Source organism: Helianthus annuus, chromosome 4 (genome assembly GCF_002127325.2).
Source record: "Helianthus annuus cultivar XRQ/B chromosome 4, HanXRQr2.0-SUNRISE, whole genome shotgun sequence".
NCBI lineage: Eukaryota > Viridiplantae > Streptophyta > Magnoliopsida > Asterales > Asteraceae > Helianthus > Helianthus annuus.
This window is the reverse complement of record NC_035436.2, coordinates 201,739,225-201,761,109: the sequence shown is the minus strand read 5'-3', so window position 1 is coordinate 201,761,109 and position 21,885 is coordinate 201,739,225. Positions and strand designations below refer to the sequence as shown.

Genomic DNA, 21,885 nt, shown 5'->3' with positions numbered 1-21,885 from the left:
TTGCTATCAAAATCTAAACAAAAGAGAGGTGAAATTGAGGATCAAAATTCGATAGGAGGGTGGAATTGTTGTTATAATTAAGTTATTTAATTAATGGTTTTGAAATATTGTTTAAAAAGAGGGGAGAGTATAAACAGGCGAAATAAAAGGCGGTTCGTGTGTTTGATTATGATGATTTTGCGGTGTGGGTGTATCTATACGCGGATATCGCTACTGTTACTAATAGACAACAATGTTGAATTGTAAGTGTGTTTGAAACCTCATGCCGATTTTTTCATGTTTTCTTAAACGAATTGTTTTTTCAATTTTTTGTGTTTTTAAACCTCTGTCTATAAATAGAACATGTAAGCACGGTTTTTTTAATATTATTTTACATTCTATATCTATTATATGTTTCCTTTAAACATATATAGTATTATGACTTTTTTTTTGCTATCAAAATCTAAACAAAAGAGAGGTGAAATTGAGGATCAAAATTCGATAGGAGGGTGGAATTGTTGTTATAATTAATTTCTTTAGTTAATGGTTTTGAAATATTGTTTAAAAAGAGGGGGGGGGGGGATATAAACGGGCGAAATAAAAGGCGGTTCGTGTGTTTGATTATGATTTTGCAGTGTGGGTGTATCTATACGCGGATATCGCTACTGTTACTAACAGACAACGTTGAATTGTAAGTGTGTTTGAAACCTCGTGCCGACTTTTTCATGTTTTTTTAAACATATCGAGTATATTGTTATGGGTTAGCAAATGAATGTTTAAGAAACAACTCGATATGTTTAAGAAAACATGAAAAATTCGGCACGATTGGGTTAGCAAATGAAAGTGGCATGCTTCATTCCAATCTTTCTAATTCTTTCCAGATTTAACTTTATGGGTTAGCAAGTGAATGTGGCATGCTTCATTCCAGTCTTTCTAATTCCTTCCGTATTAAAGTTTGTGGGTTAGGTAATGAATGCGGCATGCTTCATTCCATTCTACATGCTTAACATGAGCGGTATAGGAAAAAAGAAAACACGTCGATAACTCGATACTAGTGTTCACAAAATCGAATATCATCTTGATAAAGTAAACGATAACTACCGAGTGGAATGAAATGTAACGATAGGATGAGAATCTTGAAGAACAAACTTTCAAGTTATATTGTGCAACACCAACAAATGAGTCGAAGATCATGTTTCAAAACACACTTCTGTAACGCAATAATGATAATATTTCCTCAACGTTAACTACATACGATCCATACTTGAACAACAATCACATACATATAAACGATGATATACAAACACCATCCGACCTCCAAGTAGCACACACAGTAGCATACAACCCATATTATAACCACCTAGCCGCAACCATTATAAACACATATATATATAAAACATGAACATTTGATCATAACTTGAGCCAATCCAAGCAAGGGCAGCACCCCCAACAGAACCTAGAAGGATAGTAATCCTTAAGATACACATCTCGGCTAAAACCAACGATGTAGAAGCTAAAGGCTTGACCACGGTTGACCATCGTGACACGTGTAACCGGGATTACAGAAATGGTGTGCCTCTCACATATGACTCTAGCAGTAGGAGGAATTAGAGGCCGTTCAGATATAACCTCCGAAGAGAACTGATTCAGAAAGAAGGAATCAGCAAAGAAAGCCGGAGTGCATTGGTAGGCTTGCGTGTTGCACAGCTGGACCCCTTTGGCTCGGTGGAAGACATCATCAGGAACCGAGGCGGCCCCACTTGTTGCATTCAGTTTTCTGGTTGCGTGTGTATCCCTACAAAATATCATCGTTTTGTTAAAGAAAGGAAACCAATAATTCAGTCAAGGTTCGGTAAATTCAAAGCTAGTTATATATGACCGAAGTTTTGTATAAAAATACAGTAGACGTACCATTTAACAACGGCGATTTTGCGTGTCAAAAGAGAACCACTGCCTAAACATTTCAAGCATTTAACTAGCCCACGAGATCCACAAGTTGCACAAGGTATCTTCCCTTTGCCATTACATTTCACACACCTGCAAAAAAAATAGAAATAAATAAGAAAATAAATTCAGCCGGTGCTCTGATAATTTATAAATTTTAATTTGAGTAAAATGCGTCCATGAGGTTTGGCCAGTTTTGCAACTTTCGTCCAAAGGTTTGTTTTTCCGCATCTGGATCCAAAAGGTTTGAAATCTTGCCATTTTCAATGTCATCTGGCTTCGTAACTCAATCCACTTTTCTCCATTAACTCAAGGGTATTTTCGTCTTTTTTGTTAACTTAAAGGGCAATTCGGTCTTTTACACTTTATGTACAAGCATTTAAAATACCCCTGACTGAATCTGTTAGACCGAATTACCCTTTGAGTAGGGTTGTAAACGAACCAAACGAACACGAACAAGACCGGTTCGCGTTCGTTTGTTAAGGAGATATATGTGTTCACCAATTGTTTATGAACACTTACCGAACTGGATTTTTTTTTTTGTGTTCGTTTGTTAAGGAAATGAACGTGTTCGTGTTTGTTTGTTAATTTTAGGTAATGAACGAACGTTCATGAACACAAACAATCGTTCATGAACATAAAATATAATACACTGACACTTGTTAAATATTTTATTTCTTTGAATTTGAAGTATTATGAACTATCAAAAACAAACGGCATAAACGAACACGTCAATGAACGTTCACGAACATAATTGAACGAACACGAGCTCTGTTCATGTTCGTTCATTTAACTAAACAAACAAAATTTCTTGTTCGTGTTCGTTCATTTATTAAACGAATGAACACAAACGAACTTCCCGCTGAACGATTCACGAACTGGTCGTTGAAAGGTCGGTTCGTTTGCAGCCCTACCTTCAAGTTAACAAAAAAAACGGAACTACCCCTGACATAACGGAGAAAAATGGATGGAGTTAAACAAGCCGGATGAAAATGGCAAGATTTTAAACCTTTTGGATCCAGATGCGAAAAAACAAACCTTTGGACGAAAGTCGCAAAACTGGCCAAACCTCAGGGACGAAAATGGCATTTTACCCATTTATAAATTTAAATATCTATATTACCATTTTATGCGTAAATGGCAAAAGGGAAACAAGTAAAACGACTTACAGTGTATCAGACCCATCTCTATGAGCAATCAAACCCCTTCCATAACAGGCAGCACACTGAGCCATTTGATTCTCCTTATGAACTCCATCGGGATTACACGTAGCGCAAACAATATCTCCTCTTCCCGCACAATCTGCCATCAAAACAAGACGTCATCAGGAATCCAACAATAAGTCGAAACAATACGACACTTTAGGCCATCGTTTCACAATTACCTGAACATTTTTCAACAGTTTCAGAGTGCGGAATTTTGGCACGTGACTCTTTGTGGTTTGTAAACAAAACTGGGAATTCTGACCGCAAATCTAATTCCCAAACACCAAGTTCAGGCCCCTTATCTTTTCCGTCAATATTACCACCGTTGTACGGCTCTGTTTCGGTTATAACTTCGCGTTCTTCCACAAACGTTTCGAGAGTCCCGACGTAAACATTGCAGTCCTCGATAGAGTGGATTTTCCAAGTGCGAGCGGGACGACTTCCCCAACAACAACGGTGACCAACATGATCGATCAGTAATTCCCGAATCTCAACTTCATCCAATATTTGCCTGTTAGGATACGCAACAAAATTATGTTAACCCGTATAGATTAACTCAAACAAAGATCACATGGTGTATAATTCAACTTATACCTAGCAGGTTGATGTTCAGGTTTACCAAATTGCCCTCCATATCCTGCTTCGTAAGAATAAGGTTGTTCTGCAAGAAAAAGTGAATAATCTTATATGTACATGGGGTAAGGTTATTGTAAAAAAGGTTAAAAGTGTGAGAAAGGTGAGAAATATTCTGGAGATGACATGTGTCCTAAATCTAAATTAATTCAAAAGGGTAAACAAGTAATTTTATCATTAATTCAATTAATTAAAAACTTCCCATAACCGCCACCTTAATTATAGGAACTGGATTTTTTTTTAAAAGATCTCTATAAACACCATTCAGCAATTATATAACACCATTCAGCAAGTATATAGCACCATTCAGTAATTATATAAAACCATTCAGCAAGTATATAACACCATTCAGCAAGTATATAACACCATTCAGTAAGTATATAACACCATTCATGGACTAAACATCTGATCGAAACATATTTTTTTCTCTATATAAGTATAGCAATATGGTACTCATATTAAAGATAAAAAAACGCTCGTTATTACGGTGTAATTTTTTTTTTTAAAAAGTTACGTATAAAAAGTTATTGACGTTTAAAAAAGACGGGGGGAAGTTACATGTGCATTAATGTTAGTTTCTTAATTTAAAAATGTTAAATTTACCTATATACCCTTAATCTAGAAAATTAATATGTTTAATAGTAAACATTATTACAATTTTGCCATTATGATCTCAACCATTAGATCAAAGATCTAATGGTGTAGATTCTTTCTTACCTTTCTCACAAAAACCCTTTTTTTACAGGAACCTCTACCTATGTACATGAACAGAAAAACATGATACTCCATTGGTTCTTAATTAACAGATACCTAATAAATATTTGTGTGAACAGAACTTCAATGATCAAGTAAGCAAATACAGTGGAGGTTTTAACATGATTAATACAGATTTCTGGGATTCGGGTATGGTAGCGAGAAAATGATTAAAAAAATATCGACGTGGTAGTGAAATAGTTACTTTCTTTATTAATTACAATAAGATTAAGCATTGTAATTAAGATTATACATTTAAGGCTCCGAGGCGCTTGGGCATCAAAAGCCGAGGTGCGAGGCGTGAGGCATGAGGCGAGAACCTCATAGCATTGCTCCACAACTAACCAAATAAGTCTTATGTACAATCAAAAGGTAAATCTGTCTCATTTTTTTTACATCTCGGCCTTTTTTATCATGTAAAACGCTCATAATCTCTTCATCCCTTTGGTTGTTTCTACGTACTACCCTTCTACGAACCCCAATCTTGACTAATGTTGACCAACTTTACCCAGATGTCATGACGCACTGCCTCAAGGCCCTGAAGCGTTTTCCACATCGACTCGAGTGCCTCAGGTGCGGTTTTTTAAACCAAGCCACACACACCCACTTCTAACCTCATTTTTTAACCCTATGTGATAAGAAATCATGATCACTTTTTTGCTCTCAACTAAACACCCCTAACTAAGTAGTTAATGCGGTAAAATATCGGATATCGGTTATCGCGGTGAGACATCGGTGGGATATTGGTAACTTAATATCATGTAGAATTTATATATGTAACAATTTAACACTAACAATTCAGTATACTCTCCTACCATTAACAAATTAACTTTTTGCAACTTGCAAAACACTAACAATTGTAGCAAGTGGGAACTGATTAAGACTTAAAACACTAACAACTAACAATTAAGACTTAAAACACTAATAGCAGCAATAAGAAAAAGACAAACGGTAGAACTAAGAAGAAAGGTACAGATATTGGGAGAGTCGGTGATATATCGGTCAAATATGGGTCAGTACCGCAGATATTATCGGTACCGATATCTCGGCGGGACCGATAACCAATATATCATTAATATATCGGTGATATATCAGGATATTAACTACACAGTGTATTACTGTACCGGAAATATAGGGAGGAGGCTCCGGGGAACTGATCAATGGAGCATGAAGAGAAGCAGGGTACCGATCAGAACCGGTAGCAGCCGATCGAATCTCGTCAACGCTGACTTCAGAAGCAGCGGGCATCATTGATGATCCTGTTCGTCCCACTGATGGATATGTATGCCATTTCTCGCTTTCTGCATCCCTAATTTCCCCCTTTTCTGCAAAACAAATAATAAAGGGTTTAAATTGATAATTGAGAAGAAATTGAAGCGGGGAAATTGTACCAGTGAGTAGCGGTTGTTGCTCCATTTTTGGATGAAGATGATGTAACCGATGTGGGTTTGAAACGGTGGATAGAGAGAGGGGTTTATGAAGAAAGCAAAGAAATATTTCTTACACACTAAGGAAATCAAGGAGTCAACCTTGTTGTCATTTTTTATTTTTTATTTTTATTTTTTTTAGAAGCTTTTCTGACCGTGGTGTCAAAAATATATATATCTAAAAAAATTATTAAATCGGAGGGTCAAAAACGTATATACATAAAAATTCTATACGAAAACTACATACCGAACACTACTGAGCGAAAAGTTTGGCCCCTACAAAGTTGCGCCCCTGGATAGAGATGTCGGGTCACATTTCCCAACAGAAAACCCGAAGAACCCTACTCGAAAAAAAACTCGAGCATTTATCGTCTTTTCTTTTTTATAGATGTGTTTTGGTTTGAAGTCTCTGGTATTTGTAACATTAACTATTTGGACTTTCGAACATTTTCATATCATATTGTCAAATGATGTTTGAATTTTGATTATTTTTTTTAATAGCAATATGAATTTTGATAAAATGTTATAAAAAGAAAACATTTTATTTATATTTTTCATCTAAACCTGAAAACCGAACAATTCGAGCTGAACAAACCTGGCCAGACCAACCCAAACACTAAATGGTTTAGTTAGGCCATGTTTTTCTAGTCAAAAACCCAAACAACCCGATTAAAAGACAACCCAAAGATATAACATGATGAAAACCCCTAGATCTATGTATTTAAATCATTTTGCCTGGACCAGACCACTCTAATAGCTGTTGGGCCTATTGGGCCCATACGACTACTTATATTTTGTAAGAATCTTGTTATAGTTTGGACTGGGCCTATTGGGCCCATACGACATTTTGTCAATTCTCTATGGAGTATGGATGCAATTCTTTTGAAAATGGGCGCTACAAATTCTAGAATAGTTAGAATTATGTTCGATTACTTGATATTTCAAACATTCAAGATACAACCAAGCACGCGCCCTTTGTGATTTGTGAAGATGGAGAGGATTCGGCGGAGCACATATTCACAGCATGCTTCATTTCCACGGTTGTCTGCAAGCCATTGCCCATTAGCAGCTGATGCAAAATTCAAGACATATACACCTTTGCAATAAGAAATTTGTTGGAGTTGCACAACACCATTCAAAAGAGTGACATTCAAGACATACCGGTCGCTGGTGCATATGGAAAACTAGGAATGAAGCATTATTTCGGACAAGAAGGCAAGTATTGGACAAACAGTAGAGAATATCAAGTCGCTTGGATATTTATGGCTAAAGAACAAATCTAAACACAAGAGCCTTCAATGGAAAGATTGGTGTCAATTTAAAATTTTGTAAATTTATATAATTATAGGTATCATATTGGGGATGTAATGTCGTTTTGGTTGGCTTTGGGGGGGGGGGGGGGGGGGTACACAACAAGTTATAGATCTAGACACACATTACTAGTAGTTGTTTTAATATCTTATAATTATATTATGTGTATATATGTGAAACATAATTAGATCATATGTAGTGGTCAAGCCCCGTAACCCCTATAGACGTGGGGATATACGACACGTGACAAATGTGTAAGAAAGGTGGGGGGGGGGGTATATAACTTGTGTGTGTAGTGGGGTTACACCCCTTCAATTATGTGTGAGAGAGAGAAACCAATGAACCAAGCGGTATGTATATCACGACCTTCGATTTTCAAGCCTATAGCGCCTGGGGGGAGGGGTATCCCGGCGCTTTGGGGCGGGATGATGGTCTATGGCGCCGGATACCGCCCGACTACGGGTGGCCTTAAAAACCATATTATTGGAAATTTGTGTTTTAATATGATATTTTCACCCCTAAATGCAAACTTGTTACTTAAATTTTAGACACCCATTATATGAAACCATTTTACTAGCTTCAAATGTAACTTAATCAAAGTCACTTAATTATACATAAGAAATAAAAAATAAAATTATATCTCTTAAATCAAAGTTAACTTGTTACATTTTTACAATACAAACAACACCTATTTTGGTAGTTTTCTTTTACCTTTTTGTAATACAAATGGCAAAAGGTACTCATACCAAATATAAAACTGTCATAAAAAAAAAAAAAAAAAAAAAAAAAAAAAAAAAAAAAGAAACTATCGACTTCATCAATATGAAACTGTTGTGCGTATATACTCGATTTCCAGCTGCAGTTATCTTTATAATTCTGGCAAGAATAAAAAAAATTAAGATGGTTAATTAGCTTAAAGTGGTGCTCACTTGTGGTGGCCTATGTGCGGAAATCATACTTAAAATCAAGCAAGTTTTGTGGGTGGTTGCTTAGAGTATACACAGTGTCTAAGAAGCTTAATCATATCCGCATTCGAGTCATCCGGAAGCGGCCTGATGGTGAAGTAAGTCTGCAGAAAACTAGTAAACAAAATAGCCGAAGCGACCAACAAAGCAACCGTCTTCCATGGACTACTAAAGTACCCGGTTATTAGCTCTGCGGCCCACGTCTTATACTTGCTACTGCAGTGATGCTCGATCTCTTTCCGGAGCTGATTAAACATGTAAAGATTAACCGCGGGTACATCAATCTCATCATACATCTTCACCACTTCTTCATCACGACCAAGACTATGAAGCAGTATGTTATGGTTTCGTAACTCTTTCACATCATCGCGCTGGATAACCAAAGATTTCATTACTCGAATGTAAGTTGAGACTCTAAAGTCATTGGGGTTATGCGCGCACATCTCATAGGCGATCATGTTTAAGTAGATAGCTTTTGTATTCGAGGACACTGCTCTACGTACAAGCTCTAGCTCGCCGTAGCAAAAATGTGACAGAAACTTTATGTCTTCATTCGAAGACTCGTTGCAAATACGTTTTAAGAAAATCCCTTTCGCTTTGAGTTCCGTTACTGACGCAAACGAACGATTTCGTTTTACGTAGTTATAGTCTTCACTTGATTCGGTCACTTTTTTCCACTTTCGCGGCCACTTGCTAGAATGAGTGGAACCGAGACCAAGAGAAACTTTAAGCGAGATGAAATAAGACCTGAATGAAATGAAACGGAAAACAAAATGATATTGATCAATAACATATCATATTTGTTGTCCCTATAAGTGTCGTCCCTGTAGGGTGACATAACATTAATAACAATAATAAATTAAATAATAATAACTACAACACCTGTAAAGCTCGAGAAGATGTAGTGGTTGCTTGTGATCGAGAACCTTTTCGCCCCCGGTGATCACCTCACCATAGTTCAAGTAGTTAAAGAACCTATTTAGAATATCTTCGCCGCCTTTATTATCGGCGGGGAATCTCAACTCTAACAAAACTTTGAGTACCACAAACGGGATCTGGTTCTCTAGCAAGAAGATGTCACGAACTACATTTGCGAACCCTAACGCGCCCAAATACTCGTTATTTAGCAACACCTTATTCTTTGCACATGATATGCACTCTATGAAGAATAAAACAAAGCAAGCGTCACGTAACATCATTCGAGCAAACTCCTCATCGGTGTAACCATCTGTGGAACCATCGATATAGCAGTTTCTGGCCTCTTCAACCACTTCAAACACCTTGTTGTATAAGTCACCCATGGTAATTTTCGTGCAGCTCAAGCGAAACTCTTCAAGGGTTATGAGTTTGTACTTCTCGGCTTGGGCCAGTTCGGTTTGGTTATGGTGGTATGGGCCAAGTGAAACCACTGCAGGCTCGTAACACTCTTGGTTTCTTTTACCTTTCTCGCATTTGAAGATCAACGGGGGCACTCTTTCAATACGTCGTTGGGAGCGTTTAGTGACCGCATTGCCTTTAAGGCAGCCTTCCCATTCCCTGACCACGATAGCGTTGTCGGTTGAATTATTATCAGGGATTTCAATCCTTACTTCCTCATTCTCAGACATCTCCATCTCAATCACGTTTGAGTATGTGTTTCTGTTGCCGAAATGATTCAAAGAATTAGTATCATAAAATTAAAGGTATATAACTTAATGGTACCAAGGTGTCCCCTCATCAATGGTGTATATATACACATTTGTATTCTTTTTTTAAATTACGTAAAAATACTAAAATGTAATAAAACTTTGTGTTAAACGGATCATGTTTGTATCAACCTGCGAAAAATCATGTCGTGTTCTTGTTCATGTGCGACGACACGATTTTTTAGTTCTTGTCATGTTTGCATTCATCTCAATTTTTTTGGTTTGTGGCGGCTTCGACCCAATAGCTCCACGAACACTGACCGTTTAACATTCCTATTATGCATCTTAAAACAACTTATACGACATCGACAATCTATAGCCTTCCATGATGACACCTAATGCTAATCTAAGGCAACTAATGTGACAACATAATCACTAGTTAGATGATGATAGTGCACATTACCATTTAACATAAAACAACACGACGACATGACCCTTGATTAGGATCTTGTCACTAGGGGTGTTCAAGATCGGATTATCCGGTTTTCTGATATCCGAAAACCGGATATCCGAAAATTTCGGATAGTGAATATTGACATCTGAATCCGTATCCGAAATTTCGGATATGAATATCCGAAATTTCGGATACGGATTCAGATATCCAAACGGATATCTGAATTTATAAAAAAAAAAAATCAAAAAATCCGTTTTGTTTTGTGTATAGAATAAAACTAAACTTATATTCGATTTTCCAAATTTCCAACATTTAAAATTAAAAACAATCATAAATTCACACGAATACAATTATTTACTACTTTTTTACTAATTTTTACAATAATTCAAACTAAATATAATGCTCATATACTATATATATTTATAAAAAAATAATTAGTTTTCGGATATCGGATTTTTGAAATTCATATCCGAATCCGAATCCGAAAATTCGGATTATCCGGTTTTCGGATATCCGAATTTTCGGATATCCAAAATTTCGGATATTTCGGATACGGATTTTCGGATATTTCGGATTCGGTTTCGAATATGGATTTTTTTGAACACCCCTACTTGTCACCTAGGCTATGAGTGTTTATATAAATATATGTATGAGAGAGAGAGAGAGAGAGAGAGAGAGAGGTACCTTTGTGGTGGTATTGAAGACATTACTTAAAATTGGCTGCTAGAAATGAAGAAGTGGTTAAGATGGTGAATATATAGAAGTTAAAAGTGTATTCTGCATACAGAGAATAAGTAATTTGCTTGCAACTTTGGGCTTCCAAACAATCCTCCAATGTTACTCCTTTTGCTTTAAATGATTCTTATCTTCCAAAAATACACCATGTCATTTCACGTGTTGCAGTACATAGGTTTGTTAATTTTTTTTTGTCAATTATTAAACTCCTAAAATTATATCTAGCAAAACAAAATTAAGTACACCTATAACACTTCAATGAATAGCTAGTAAAACAAAATTAAGTACACCTATAACACTTCAATGAATATTACAAACTAATAGGTATTGACTTAGAATGAATATTACAAACCAGTAATAGGTATTGGCTAAGTATAAATTTAAAAATAAAGTTTAGCAAAACAAAGTTAGGTAGATCTACTATGATCAATTTTACTTTATCATAGTTGACATGAATAAATAGAGTTAAAAGACGTGTATCTTTTAAATTTGATAGATTTATGTGAAAAGTTTTTACTTGATATAACATTATACTTGCTCAAAGCATGAGAACAAGATCAATAGCCAAATACTATCTATAACCGGTTCAAGTTGTTGGTCTGAAGTCAAAACGGTTGGCCACATTTATTTAGCTGTCAAATTTATCGGTTTTACCAAATTCGCTAAAACTTATTGTTTCAGTTGTGTGGCTGTGAATAGTCTAGGGGTGTTCAAAACCGGATATCCGAAAATTCGGATATCCGAATTTCGGATATTTGAAACTTTCGGATACCAGATTTCACTATCCGAATCCGTATCCGATATTTCGGATATCCGAAATCCGAAATCGGATATCCGAAATTTCGGATACGGATTCGGATAGTGAATCGGATATCCGAAAATCCAACTTTTTATTTAATTTTTATTTTTTTATTATTTTTTTCATATTCGGAAACGGATATTTTGGATACTTTCGGATATCCGAATATAAGTTTTCAGATATTTTTCGGATATTTCGGATATTTTCGGATACTTCGGATATTCGGATATCCGAAAAAAATGAAAATTAAATTTTCGGATATTTCGGATATCCGAAATATCCGAAAATTTTGAAAATCACTATCCGAATCCGAAAAAATCGGATATTCGAATTTCGGATATTCGATTTTTCTGATATTTTGGATTCGAATATCGGATATTTAGGATCGGATTTTCGGATACGGATAGTTTTGAACACCCCTAATGAAGACCAGTTTATATCTTGGTTATGGTTATAGAGCCGAGGGTCTGGAAGCAGTCTCTCTATCCTCTAGGATAGCCACGATTAGTTAGATACATGGCCGACCCTAAGGGTGGGCGGAGAGGACCACCGGCCAGGACCCGATATTTCAAAGGACACGTTATTTAATTTTTTTTATATGTATATGTAAAAATAAATAAATTAACATAGGTTAGTGATAAAGATCACCCTAGTGCAAAAATTACAACCACCCAGATCAAGTGTGTAATTATTGAACCACTGGGACCAAGTTTGCATTATTTGCAAACCACAGAGACTAACCAGACATTTAACTCTATTATATATATTACTAATAATTAATTTAACATAAATCTTGTTTTTCTTTTATAACTTTTAAAATATAGTGTTTTATAAAAGGGGAAATAGCCAAAATAGCTAAGACTTGGTCAAAGTTTCAAAAATAGCCAATTCATGTCTCAACCAGCAACCAATCCATGAAAGCCACGTGTCCACACAAAAGAAACGTGCACATGATGATGACAGTCTTGGGAAATACCATTTAACTTTTACCTCTCCCTCTTTCTCTTGTCAGTGATCCCACTCTTAAGACGTTTCCACCCAACCCCACTCTCTTTCTCTCTCTACAACCCAGTTTTTTGCCGTCAACACCTTCAACATCATCATCACCATCACCGATTCATCATCTTCATCACGTCGATTCATCATCATCATCGATTATCACCGGAAAACAAAAGAAAATGTGATATTTTGATAACATCTTCGATCTGATACTACTTTATTCATCACTCTTATTCTCAACATAACATCTTCATCACTCTTATTCTCAACATAACATCTTCGATCTGAAATAGAGATGAGCCATAGCTGCCGGAGTCGTCGCCGGCGAGGGGCATCGGCCCTCCTTCTCTCCCTCGTCGTTCTATCTCTCTTGCCTCTCTCTCCCTCTCTCGTTCGTTCACAGCCGGGGCTCACCGTCGTCGCCTCCCACGGCGGCGCCGCCTTTCCGACGAGCATTGGCGGAGAACAACCACCCTCATCTCTCTGTTTCAAGACCTGAGCTACGATGGTGGTGACTGGTCTTAGGGTTTCAGCTGATGCAAACGACAATGGTGGTGGCTAATCTTGAATTTGTGAAGATATTAATGTGTTGTGGTGAAGGTATTAATAGTGACTAATGGCAGGTGGGGTGGTGATGGATGTAGATGGTGGTGGTAGGTGGAAGAGAGAGATGAAACAGATCTGTGGAACTTGGGAAATGTCTCAGCAGTAAAAATATTTGGGAAACGTCTCTGCTTGGGAAACGTCTCAGTAGGGGTTTTTGCAGAGTTCTGAAATGTCTCTGCTGTTTCCAAAGTTCTGAAACGTCTCAGCATCACTTGTGGACACGTGGCTTTCGGTGGGTGGCTATTCTTTGAGACGTTTCAGGCTTGAGGAAAAGTCTTATGGAGCCGTTTGAATTGGCTATTCTTGAAAATTGGGAAAAGTCTTGGCTATTTTGACTATTTCCCCTTTATAAAACTACCATTATATAGTTGAAACTCACTCATTGTTATCTACAATTCAATCTAAGTTTTAATAAAAACGGAGTATGACCAAACATAATATATTTTACTATTATTATTACACGGTTCATATAAGAGTAAATACTTGTCTAGATACCTCATATATTTTATTTTAATGCATAAAACGGAAATGTTACAGTTAGCAAATTCAAGCTGGTGTAAGACTATTTTAATGCATAAGTGTAAGACTATTAAAACTTCCTATCTTTTATATATAGGATAATTGATTATTCAAAGTTTGTTTTTAAAATATCAGGATAAGAGTTTGATCAATCATATAGCTCTCATTATCATTTTAATCATATGTAAAACTAATTATATTCAATTTGCTTTATGTCACAATGTTAGGCGGCTGAATGTAGCGTGGCCAAGTTGGTGTTGTTCTTTGTTTTCCTTTAAATCTTAGTTGTTTGTTTGGTTTTATCATAAGCTATTGGTGTTGAGGTATTTGCCTCTCTTTTTTCATAAACTCGTTTTTTAAATATATTTTTGTTGTTCAAACAATGAAATTAGGCAATTCTGAAGGTATAGATCATAGAAGAATGGCAGATCTGTTCTTGAAACAAGCAAAACAATACTGGAAGACTCGCCCAGGTTATCCACAACAACTCTTTGATTTCATCGCCTCCAAGACGCCCTGCCATGACTTCGTTTGGGACGTTGGCACTGGCAGCGGTCAGGCTGCCGTCTCCGTAAGTTACTTTCCCCTCACCGGTAGATCATTGTTATCTATTATAGTTATTATTAATCGTTTTATGAGTTATGTTTAACTTTATTGCTATATTTGTAGCTTGAATATTCGAATTATTATTAACATCCTATCATTATCATAGTTTGTTAGAGCATCCATAATAAGCAATTTTTAGAAGATGTTTTTAAGGTGTCACATAGCACCTGCTCATAAATTTCTCTCTTTTACAAACAAAATACTCATCAAATATTTATCTTCTCTCTCCTCTCTCCTACATCACACTCACATACCTTTCTTCCCTCCATTTTTTCTCACATACACCACTATACTATCTCTCCTCCACCTCACACCCTCTCTCCTCCACATCAGACTCTCTCTCTCTTTAAAAACACCAAAAAATGCCTTTATTGCGGATGCTCTTAGCTTTTTCATTATCTTTTTCAATAGTTTGTACGTTTTCAGCTATTCTGTATACAAAAGATATTATTCACCAACATTATTTTATTCCCCTTTCAATTATTTTTCGACTGAATGAGTTTTGTAATCGTATCCTAATTGTTTTTCGCAGCTTGCAAGCATGTACAAGAGTGTAATGGGCACAGATACAAGCAAAAATCAACTAGAATTTGCCCCAAAGATTCCCAACGTTCGTTACAAATGTACTTCTCCCAATATTTCCATGTTTGAATTAGAAGAGAAGATTGGGATAGAGTCGAGTGTCGATTTAGTTACAGTAGCTTCAGCGCTCCATTGGTTTGATCACGACGCCTTTTACAGTCAAGTCAAATGGATACTAAAGAAACCGAATGGTGTATTCGCAGCATGGTGCTACACTGATCCGAAAATTGATGACGAATTCGATCGTGTGTTCAAAAAATTTTACGTAGAATCAAAACCTTATTGGGAAAAGGCACGTGGATTTGTGGATGACAAGTATAGTAGCATCAAATTTCCATTTGATCCAGTGGATGGATGTGATCACACCGGTCCGTTTGAGTTTGAAACGAAGCAGATGATGAATTTGGATGGGTTCTTTATGTACATTAGGTCATGGTCAGCGTACCAAACGGCAAAAGACAAGGGTGTGGAGTTGCTGAGCGATCGTGTGATTGAGGAATTCAGAAATGCTTGGAAGGAAGACACAAATGTAGAAAAGTGCGTCACGTATCCAATTTATCTAAGGATTGGGAAAGCTGAAGACACGGTTAAACAGGCCATATGATTTGCATGTTAAGTCAGTGATATGAACAATAATTAGTGAAGTATCTCACAACTGGTATGATGTATTCTGGTAAGGGGTGATTGTCTTTTGTACTTACCATCTTCTTTCATACAAATAATGATGAAATAGAAATAAATCTATATATGATAAAAAAAGAAAACTGAATTAACAGTTATTTATTATTAAATTAAAATTAGAATTATTTAAAATTAGAATGGAATGAATACTAACATTATTAAGAGATGAGCAAATGGTATCGGGTATATGTACCGGTCTCAAATTTACCAAACCGGTGTATTTTTTGTACCAGTTCTAAACAGGTATTCACCGGTTTTCACCCTCAAATACCGGTACCGTACCAGTACCGACTGATACCGAACCGTACCATACTAGGTATATTCGGTACCGGTACCCACTTTTGGGGATTTCGGTAACGGTATTTTCGGTACCGGTTGGTACCGAGCTCATCAAATCCTGTAGCAACGCAGCAATGCAAGTAATTGCACCGTTTAGATTACTTTTCATACACACAGTAAATAAACTGTATTTCGTTTGAATGAGGTTTTATATACACAACAACTTATTTTGCTTTCTTTTTTGTCTTTTTCTGTAATTAATGAATTGTAGCATGTAAAATTAACTTAGATATTTAGAATATCGATGAGCAAATCGTATCAAATCCTGTAATCGAACCGGTATCGTATCGGTACCAAATTTACTATACCAAATCATTTTCGGTACCAATTTGGTACCCACCTTTTGGCGTTTTCAGAATCGTTACTTTCGGTTCGACACCAGTCTAGCACCATACCTGTATTTATTGATTTTTACCTTCAAATACCATACCGTATTGTACCGAGCATTTTCGGTGTTGGTACCTAATTTCGATGATTTTCTGGATCGGTACTTTCGCTGCCGTTACCAGTACCGAGCTCATCCATATTTTAACGTGTTAGCAGCGTAGTAACTGAACTGAAAATAACCGAATTTCCAACGTGTAGGACGTGTGGGTCTTATTATTATATATTAGGTTATTTAAAATCGTTTTTTATGACGAGGTGACTATTCTTACCACGTCATTTTATTTATGTTTTGATATTCGGTATCTGTTTGCCGTTGCTGACACGCCTTTTGTAGTCATTGGGTCCCGCCGCAACGCGCGGGCGAAAAATAACTTAGTTAGGTATAAGTTTCCTAATGTGACACATATATTATTCCATTCGGCTCCAAATACAAATTTATTAGTATGGTAAACGTAAACGTGGGGTACTCTTTAAGTCTATGATGGTTGTAGGGTGTTCAAGGTCGGATTATCTGGTTTTCAGATATCCAAAAGTTTATATCTGAATTTATAATAAAAAATAAAAAAAAAATCGTTTCGTGCATAGATTAAAACTAAACATACATTTGATTTTTCAAATTTCCAATATTGAAAACAAAAAAACATTAATAAATTCACATCCGAATCCGATTATTTACCATTTTTTACTATTTTTAAACTAAACATAGTAGTCATAATATATATATATATATATATATATATATATATATATATATATATAGGTAGAGGATCCTGTAGAAAGTGGAACTTTTGTGAGAAGTGTGAGAAATAATTTGGGAGCGACAAGTGTCCTTTATCCTAATTAATTCAAAATGGTATATTAGTAATTTGACATTCTTATCATTTAATTGATTTCCAAGATAACTGACAAAAAAAAAAAAAAAAAAAAAAAAAAAAAAAAAAAAAAAAAACTGGTGATGAGTTTTTATAGGGATTGATTCGAATTTTGAATTTTTTTTTTGCAAGATCCAATAAGATTATCATCTACGCATCATTCTTCATCAATTATAAATACATGAAATCGCCAGATACCTTCCCCAGATACAATACAGTTGTTTACTTTCTGCGTCCTTTTTCGATTTTGGTGTTTTATAGCATTTACAGATGTATAGTGTTTTATCCTCAATCAATAGTGTTATATTCTGTACAGACATCTTAATTTCCTTTCATAGTGTTTTATCCCCAATCAATAGTATTATATTCTGTACAGACATCTTAATTTTCTGGTTCATAGTGTTTTATTCCCAATCAATAGTGTTATATTCTGTAGAGACATCTTAATTTTCTGGTTTATAGTGTTTTATCTCCAATCAATAGTGTTATATTCTGTACAAACATCTTGATTTTCTGGTTCATAGTGTTTTATCCCCAATCAATAGTGTTATATTCTGTACAGACATCTTGATTTTTCTGGTTCATAGTGTTATATCTTCATATAGTGTTTTATCAAGGGTACATAGTGTTATATCTTCATATAGTGTAGGATACGGTTACCATTTTTTATTGGGGAAAGTTGCTGATTTTTAGGAGAATAATGGGGGTTTTGGTTGTGTAGGACACGGTTACCATATTTGAAACATTTGAAAAGACACTATTGCCCTTCAATTTTACATAAGGCCCTTCTAATTAAAACACAATTTACATTTTATATCCTATTGATCTCAACCATTAGATCAAATATCCAATGGTTTAAAACACTTCTTACCCTTCTCACATTTTAAACACTTTTTACCATATCCCTACCCTATATATAGAGGATCCTGTAAAAAAGACTAAAAGTGTGAGAAAGATAAGAAAGAATACACACCATTAGATCTTTGATCTAATGGTTTAGATTAATAGGGACCAAAATGTAAAATTTATTTTATTTTTTGGACTGAATTGAAAATTATAGGGGTAATAAAGTCTTTTAAATCCATTCAAAAGAGGTAACTGTAATTAAAATCCCTACAATCTCTCTCTCTCTCCAATTGCACGCTCTCTCTCTCCAATCGCACACTCTCTCTCTCTAATCCCAGAAATCGTTGATAACATGAAGATTGATGAAGATGATCCGATTGATCCGATTGATGAAGATCGATTGATGAAGATCGCAGAAATCATTGATGAAGATTGATCCGATTGATGAAGATCGATTGATGAAGAAATCGTTGATAACATGAAGATTGATGAAGATGATCCGATTGATCCGATTGATGAAGATCGATTGATGAAGATCGCAGAAATCATTTGATGAAGATTGATCCGATTGATGAAGATCGATTGATGAAGATCGCAGAAATCATTGATGAAGATTGATCCGATTGATGAAGATCGCATGTTTATTGTGGTGGTTCGAGCGGCGGCGGTGGTGGTGGTGTTGGATCGGCAGTGGTGGTGCCGGAAGTGGCAGTGGTGGTGGTGCCGGAAGTGAAGAAGATGATACAGAGGTGTTATATTTTTTATTTTCTGAATGGTGTTTTTTGTACTGAATGGTGTTTTTTTTACTGCTGAATGGTGTTATTTTGTTTACTGAATGTTGTTAATTTTTGTACTGAATGGTGTTATTTTTGTACTGAATGGTGTTATATTCTTTCTACTGAATGGTGTTTTTTTTACTGCTGAATGGTGTTATTTTATTTACTGAATGGCGTTATTTTGTTTGTTGAATGGTGTTATTTTGTACTGAATGGTGTTATTTTGTTGCTGAATGGTGTTTTTTTTTCTGAATTGTGTTATATTTAAAACACCATGTATGAACATGCTATGAATGGTGTTATATTTATCGACGGTTATAAGTCCTAAAATCCAGGTTTTTCTCTCTCCAAATCCTTAAATCAAGGATTACCATATTTGAATTTACAATCTTACCCTTTTCAATTAATTTAGATCTAATGGTTGAGATTCTTTCTTACCTTTCTCACACTTTAGGCCTTTTTTACAATAACTCCACCATATATATATATATATATATATAGGGTCGGGATTTAGAGAAAACGATAGAAAGTGTGAGAACGGTGAGAATGCTTACGGATCGTCCGATTAAAACAATCTATGGACTAGATTGGCGCGGTGGCGTTTTCGTAAATAAAATCAATTTTATTACATGGACGTGTCTCATTAAGGGTAAAAAGGTCTTTACACTTCTATACCAAAACGACATACTAATGAATAAAACGCCATTACGGACCAAAACACATCCCTATATAAACAAAACATCCCAGACATAAAAACACACCCCACAGAACCTGAAACGCTATATTTTCTATTATATACCATCCATCTTACAAACGCCAAATTCCCCAAAACATCAAACACACCTACTAAAAAAAGGCCATAATTTCTACTATATACCATTCATCTTAGAAAACGCCAAAACACTCGAACATCAAAGATTCCAAAAATCGACGGTTCTTTCAGCTACACTATTTCCTCAGTAAAACGCCAAAAATGGCAAATATCATTTCTTGTATATTCAAATATTGTTCTACGCCAAAGTTTCGGAGAATGCATTCTTCCCTGAGGTGCTGTGACTCAAATAAGATTTTGTTGCATGAGATGGACAAATCATAAACAAAAAGATGCTAGTGTCAGACTTATGTCATTTTTTGTGTTTTGTTATTGATAAATATTATAATGGCATGAAAAGACGAATGATACTAATGAGTTGTTTGAAGATACATATTCAAAGAAAAAACTTATGTCATTTTGTCTTTCCAAACGGCCACAAAAACACAAGCATGACTAAGCCAAACCGCCAGCGAACATGATTCAAAGAAGAAAGAGACTGATGACAGTGAAGATTTGGAAGATGAATTGTTTCTATTTTTATTTTTTTAATTTTCTTTTTCTGTTGTTTGTTATGTATTTTTCAACTTAGAATAAAAAAAATACATTATATTAATAAAACGCCAAACAGTCATAATGCATGTGAAACGCCATAATGCAGTAAAAACGCCAAAAACTCCCAAACCATAATGAAAGTAGTTTGCAGAAGTATTAATAAAAGATAAAAATGGAAAAAAAACGCCAAAAACTACTTGGAGCCATTAAAAAACGCTAAACTTGGGAGATGGAAAGTCTATGACCCTAAAAACTCATAAAAAGCTGAACAAAAAACAGTAAAAATACACAGTAACTGAAAAGACGGCTACTTTATTAATATCATTTAATATAAAATAAAATCTCGCCTAAACTACGCGCCAAAAACATCCTATAAGAGAGACGGCTCTGCACAATCAACTGATCACAAACAAAAAACAAACGCCATATTTCCTAGAAACCATTCACTTTAAAACGCCAAAAATAATCTAATACTAATAAAAAGGTATAGATAATGCCACATGGCATTCTCATACTAAACAAAAGCCTACTTAAAGCCATATGTCATTTTCTCCTTCAATTCACATTTATTATTATTATTATTATTAATTATTTAATTAATTAATACAAAACAATAAAAAATTCCTTAACAACTTAATACTAATAAATATTTTATTTTTTACTTATATATTAATTATTTAATTTTGACTTATCTAAAATATATAGTTAGTTATTAGTAACAATTCTACTTATAATAAACAATTTCATATAATGTCAATGTGACAACACCTTCTTATTCTTTAAAAAAAGATTTCTTTACAATAAATTATTATTTTATATTATAATAATAAAAAAGGTAAATAATAGGTTAATCTGATATTTGAAAACCGGTTTACTTCCATGCTTTGAAAACACTTTTAATGTTATTAAACCTATGTAACAAACGTGTTTAAGGATATAATATCTTCATACTAATTTTGATACAAGTCTATACTCACTTGATGTCCTAAATGGAGTTATATTTTTAGGCTTGCCATACCATTGATAATTAACAAAGGTCAATGTTCCAGTGATGTTATTAAGAAATATTCATTGAAAGAATAGTTTATGTAACGAACTCGACTACAGGTCCTATCACTAGGTGACTAGGTTATTGAGACACTCATATTATCCTCCGGAAGTAATAATAACACTTGAACATTTATCCCTAAATTTCGTTTAATACCGCCAAATAGAAATATTTCATTTATATTGAAAAGAGATAGATTCCTCTCGCCCAATGTTTTGCCATGACGATAAATAAAAGTATAGGACAATTTTTATGTAAAGTTGGTTTGTTTATAAGAGAATTAGTTTTTACACATGACCAACTGTTGCATCATCTACGATAAAGAATTCACTTATATAACTTTACGAGAGAATATAAAATTAAATAATTTACAAATTTATATCCTTAAACCCGTGTAGTACACGGGTCTAATAATCTAGTAGTTAATA

The 21,885-nt window shown here is 35.0% G+C and overlaps 3 protein-coding genes across 3 annotated transcripts; 1 reads left to right on the top strand and 2 right to left on the bottom strand.

Moving 5' to 3' along the window:
- Nucleotides 1-1,187: 1,187 nt before the first annotated feature.
- Nucleotides 1,188-6,047, bottom strand: LOC110937932 (protein SSUH2 homolog). The gene is made up of 7 exons (XM_022180399.2): nt 5,906-6,047; nt 5,639-5,839; nt 3,723-3,789; nt 3,308-3,639; nt 3,093-3,225; nt 1,891-2,016; nt 1,188-1,774 (listed from the first exon to the last, which is right to left on the bottom strand). Exons 1-7 carry the CDS (start codon nt 5,928-5,930, stop codon nt 1,390-1,392), a joined length of 1,269 nt encoding a protein of 422 aa, XP_022036091.1. The 5' UTR covers nt 5,931-6,047; the 3' UTR covers nt 1,188-1,389.
- A 2,010-nt stretch (nt 6,048-8,057) lies between these two features.
- Nucleotides 8,058-11,096, bottom strand: LOC110937933 (UPF0481 protein At3g47200). The gene is made up of 4 exons (XM_022180401.2): nt 10,981-11,096; nt 9,100-9,855; nt 8,211-8,964; nt 8,058-8,128 (listed from the first exon to the last, which is right to left on the bottom strand). The coding sequence occupies exons 1-3, from the start codon at nt 11,001-11,003 to the stop codon at nt 8,217-8,219; spliced, it is 1,527 nt and encodes a 508-aa protein (XP_022036093.1). The 5' UTR covers nt 11,004-11,096; the 3' UTR covers nt 8,058-8,128; nt 8,211-8,216.
- A 3,179-nt stretch (nt 11,097-14,275) lies between these two features.
- Nucleotides 14,276-15,838, top strand: LOC110937935 (putative methyltransferase DDB_G0268948). The gene is made up of 2 exons (XM_022180402.2): nt 14,276-14,525; nt 15,093-15,838. Exons 1-2 carry the CDS (start codon nt 14,337-14,339, stop codon nt 15,744-15,746), a joined length of 843 nt encoding a protein of 280 aa, XP_022036094.1. The 5' UTR covers nt 14,276-14,336; the 3' UTR covers nt 15,747-15,838.
- Nucleotides 15,839-21,885: the final 6,047 nt, after the last annotated feature.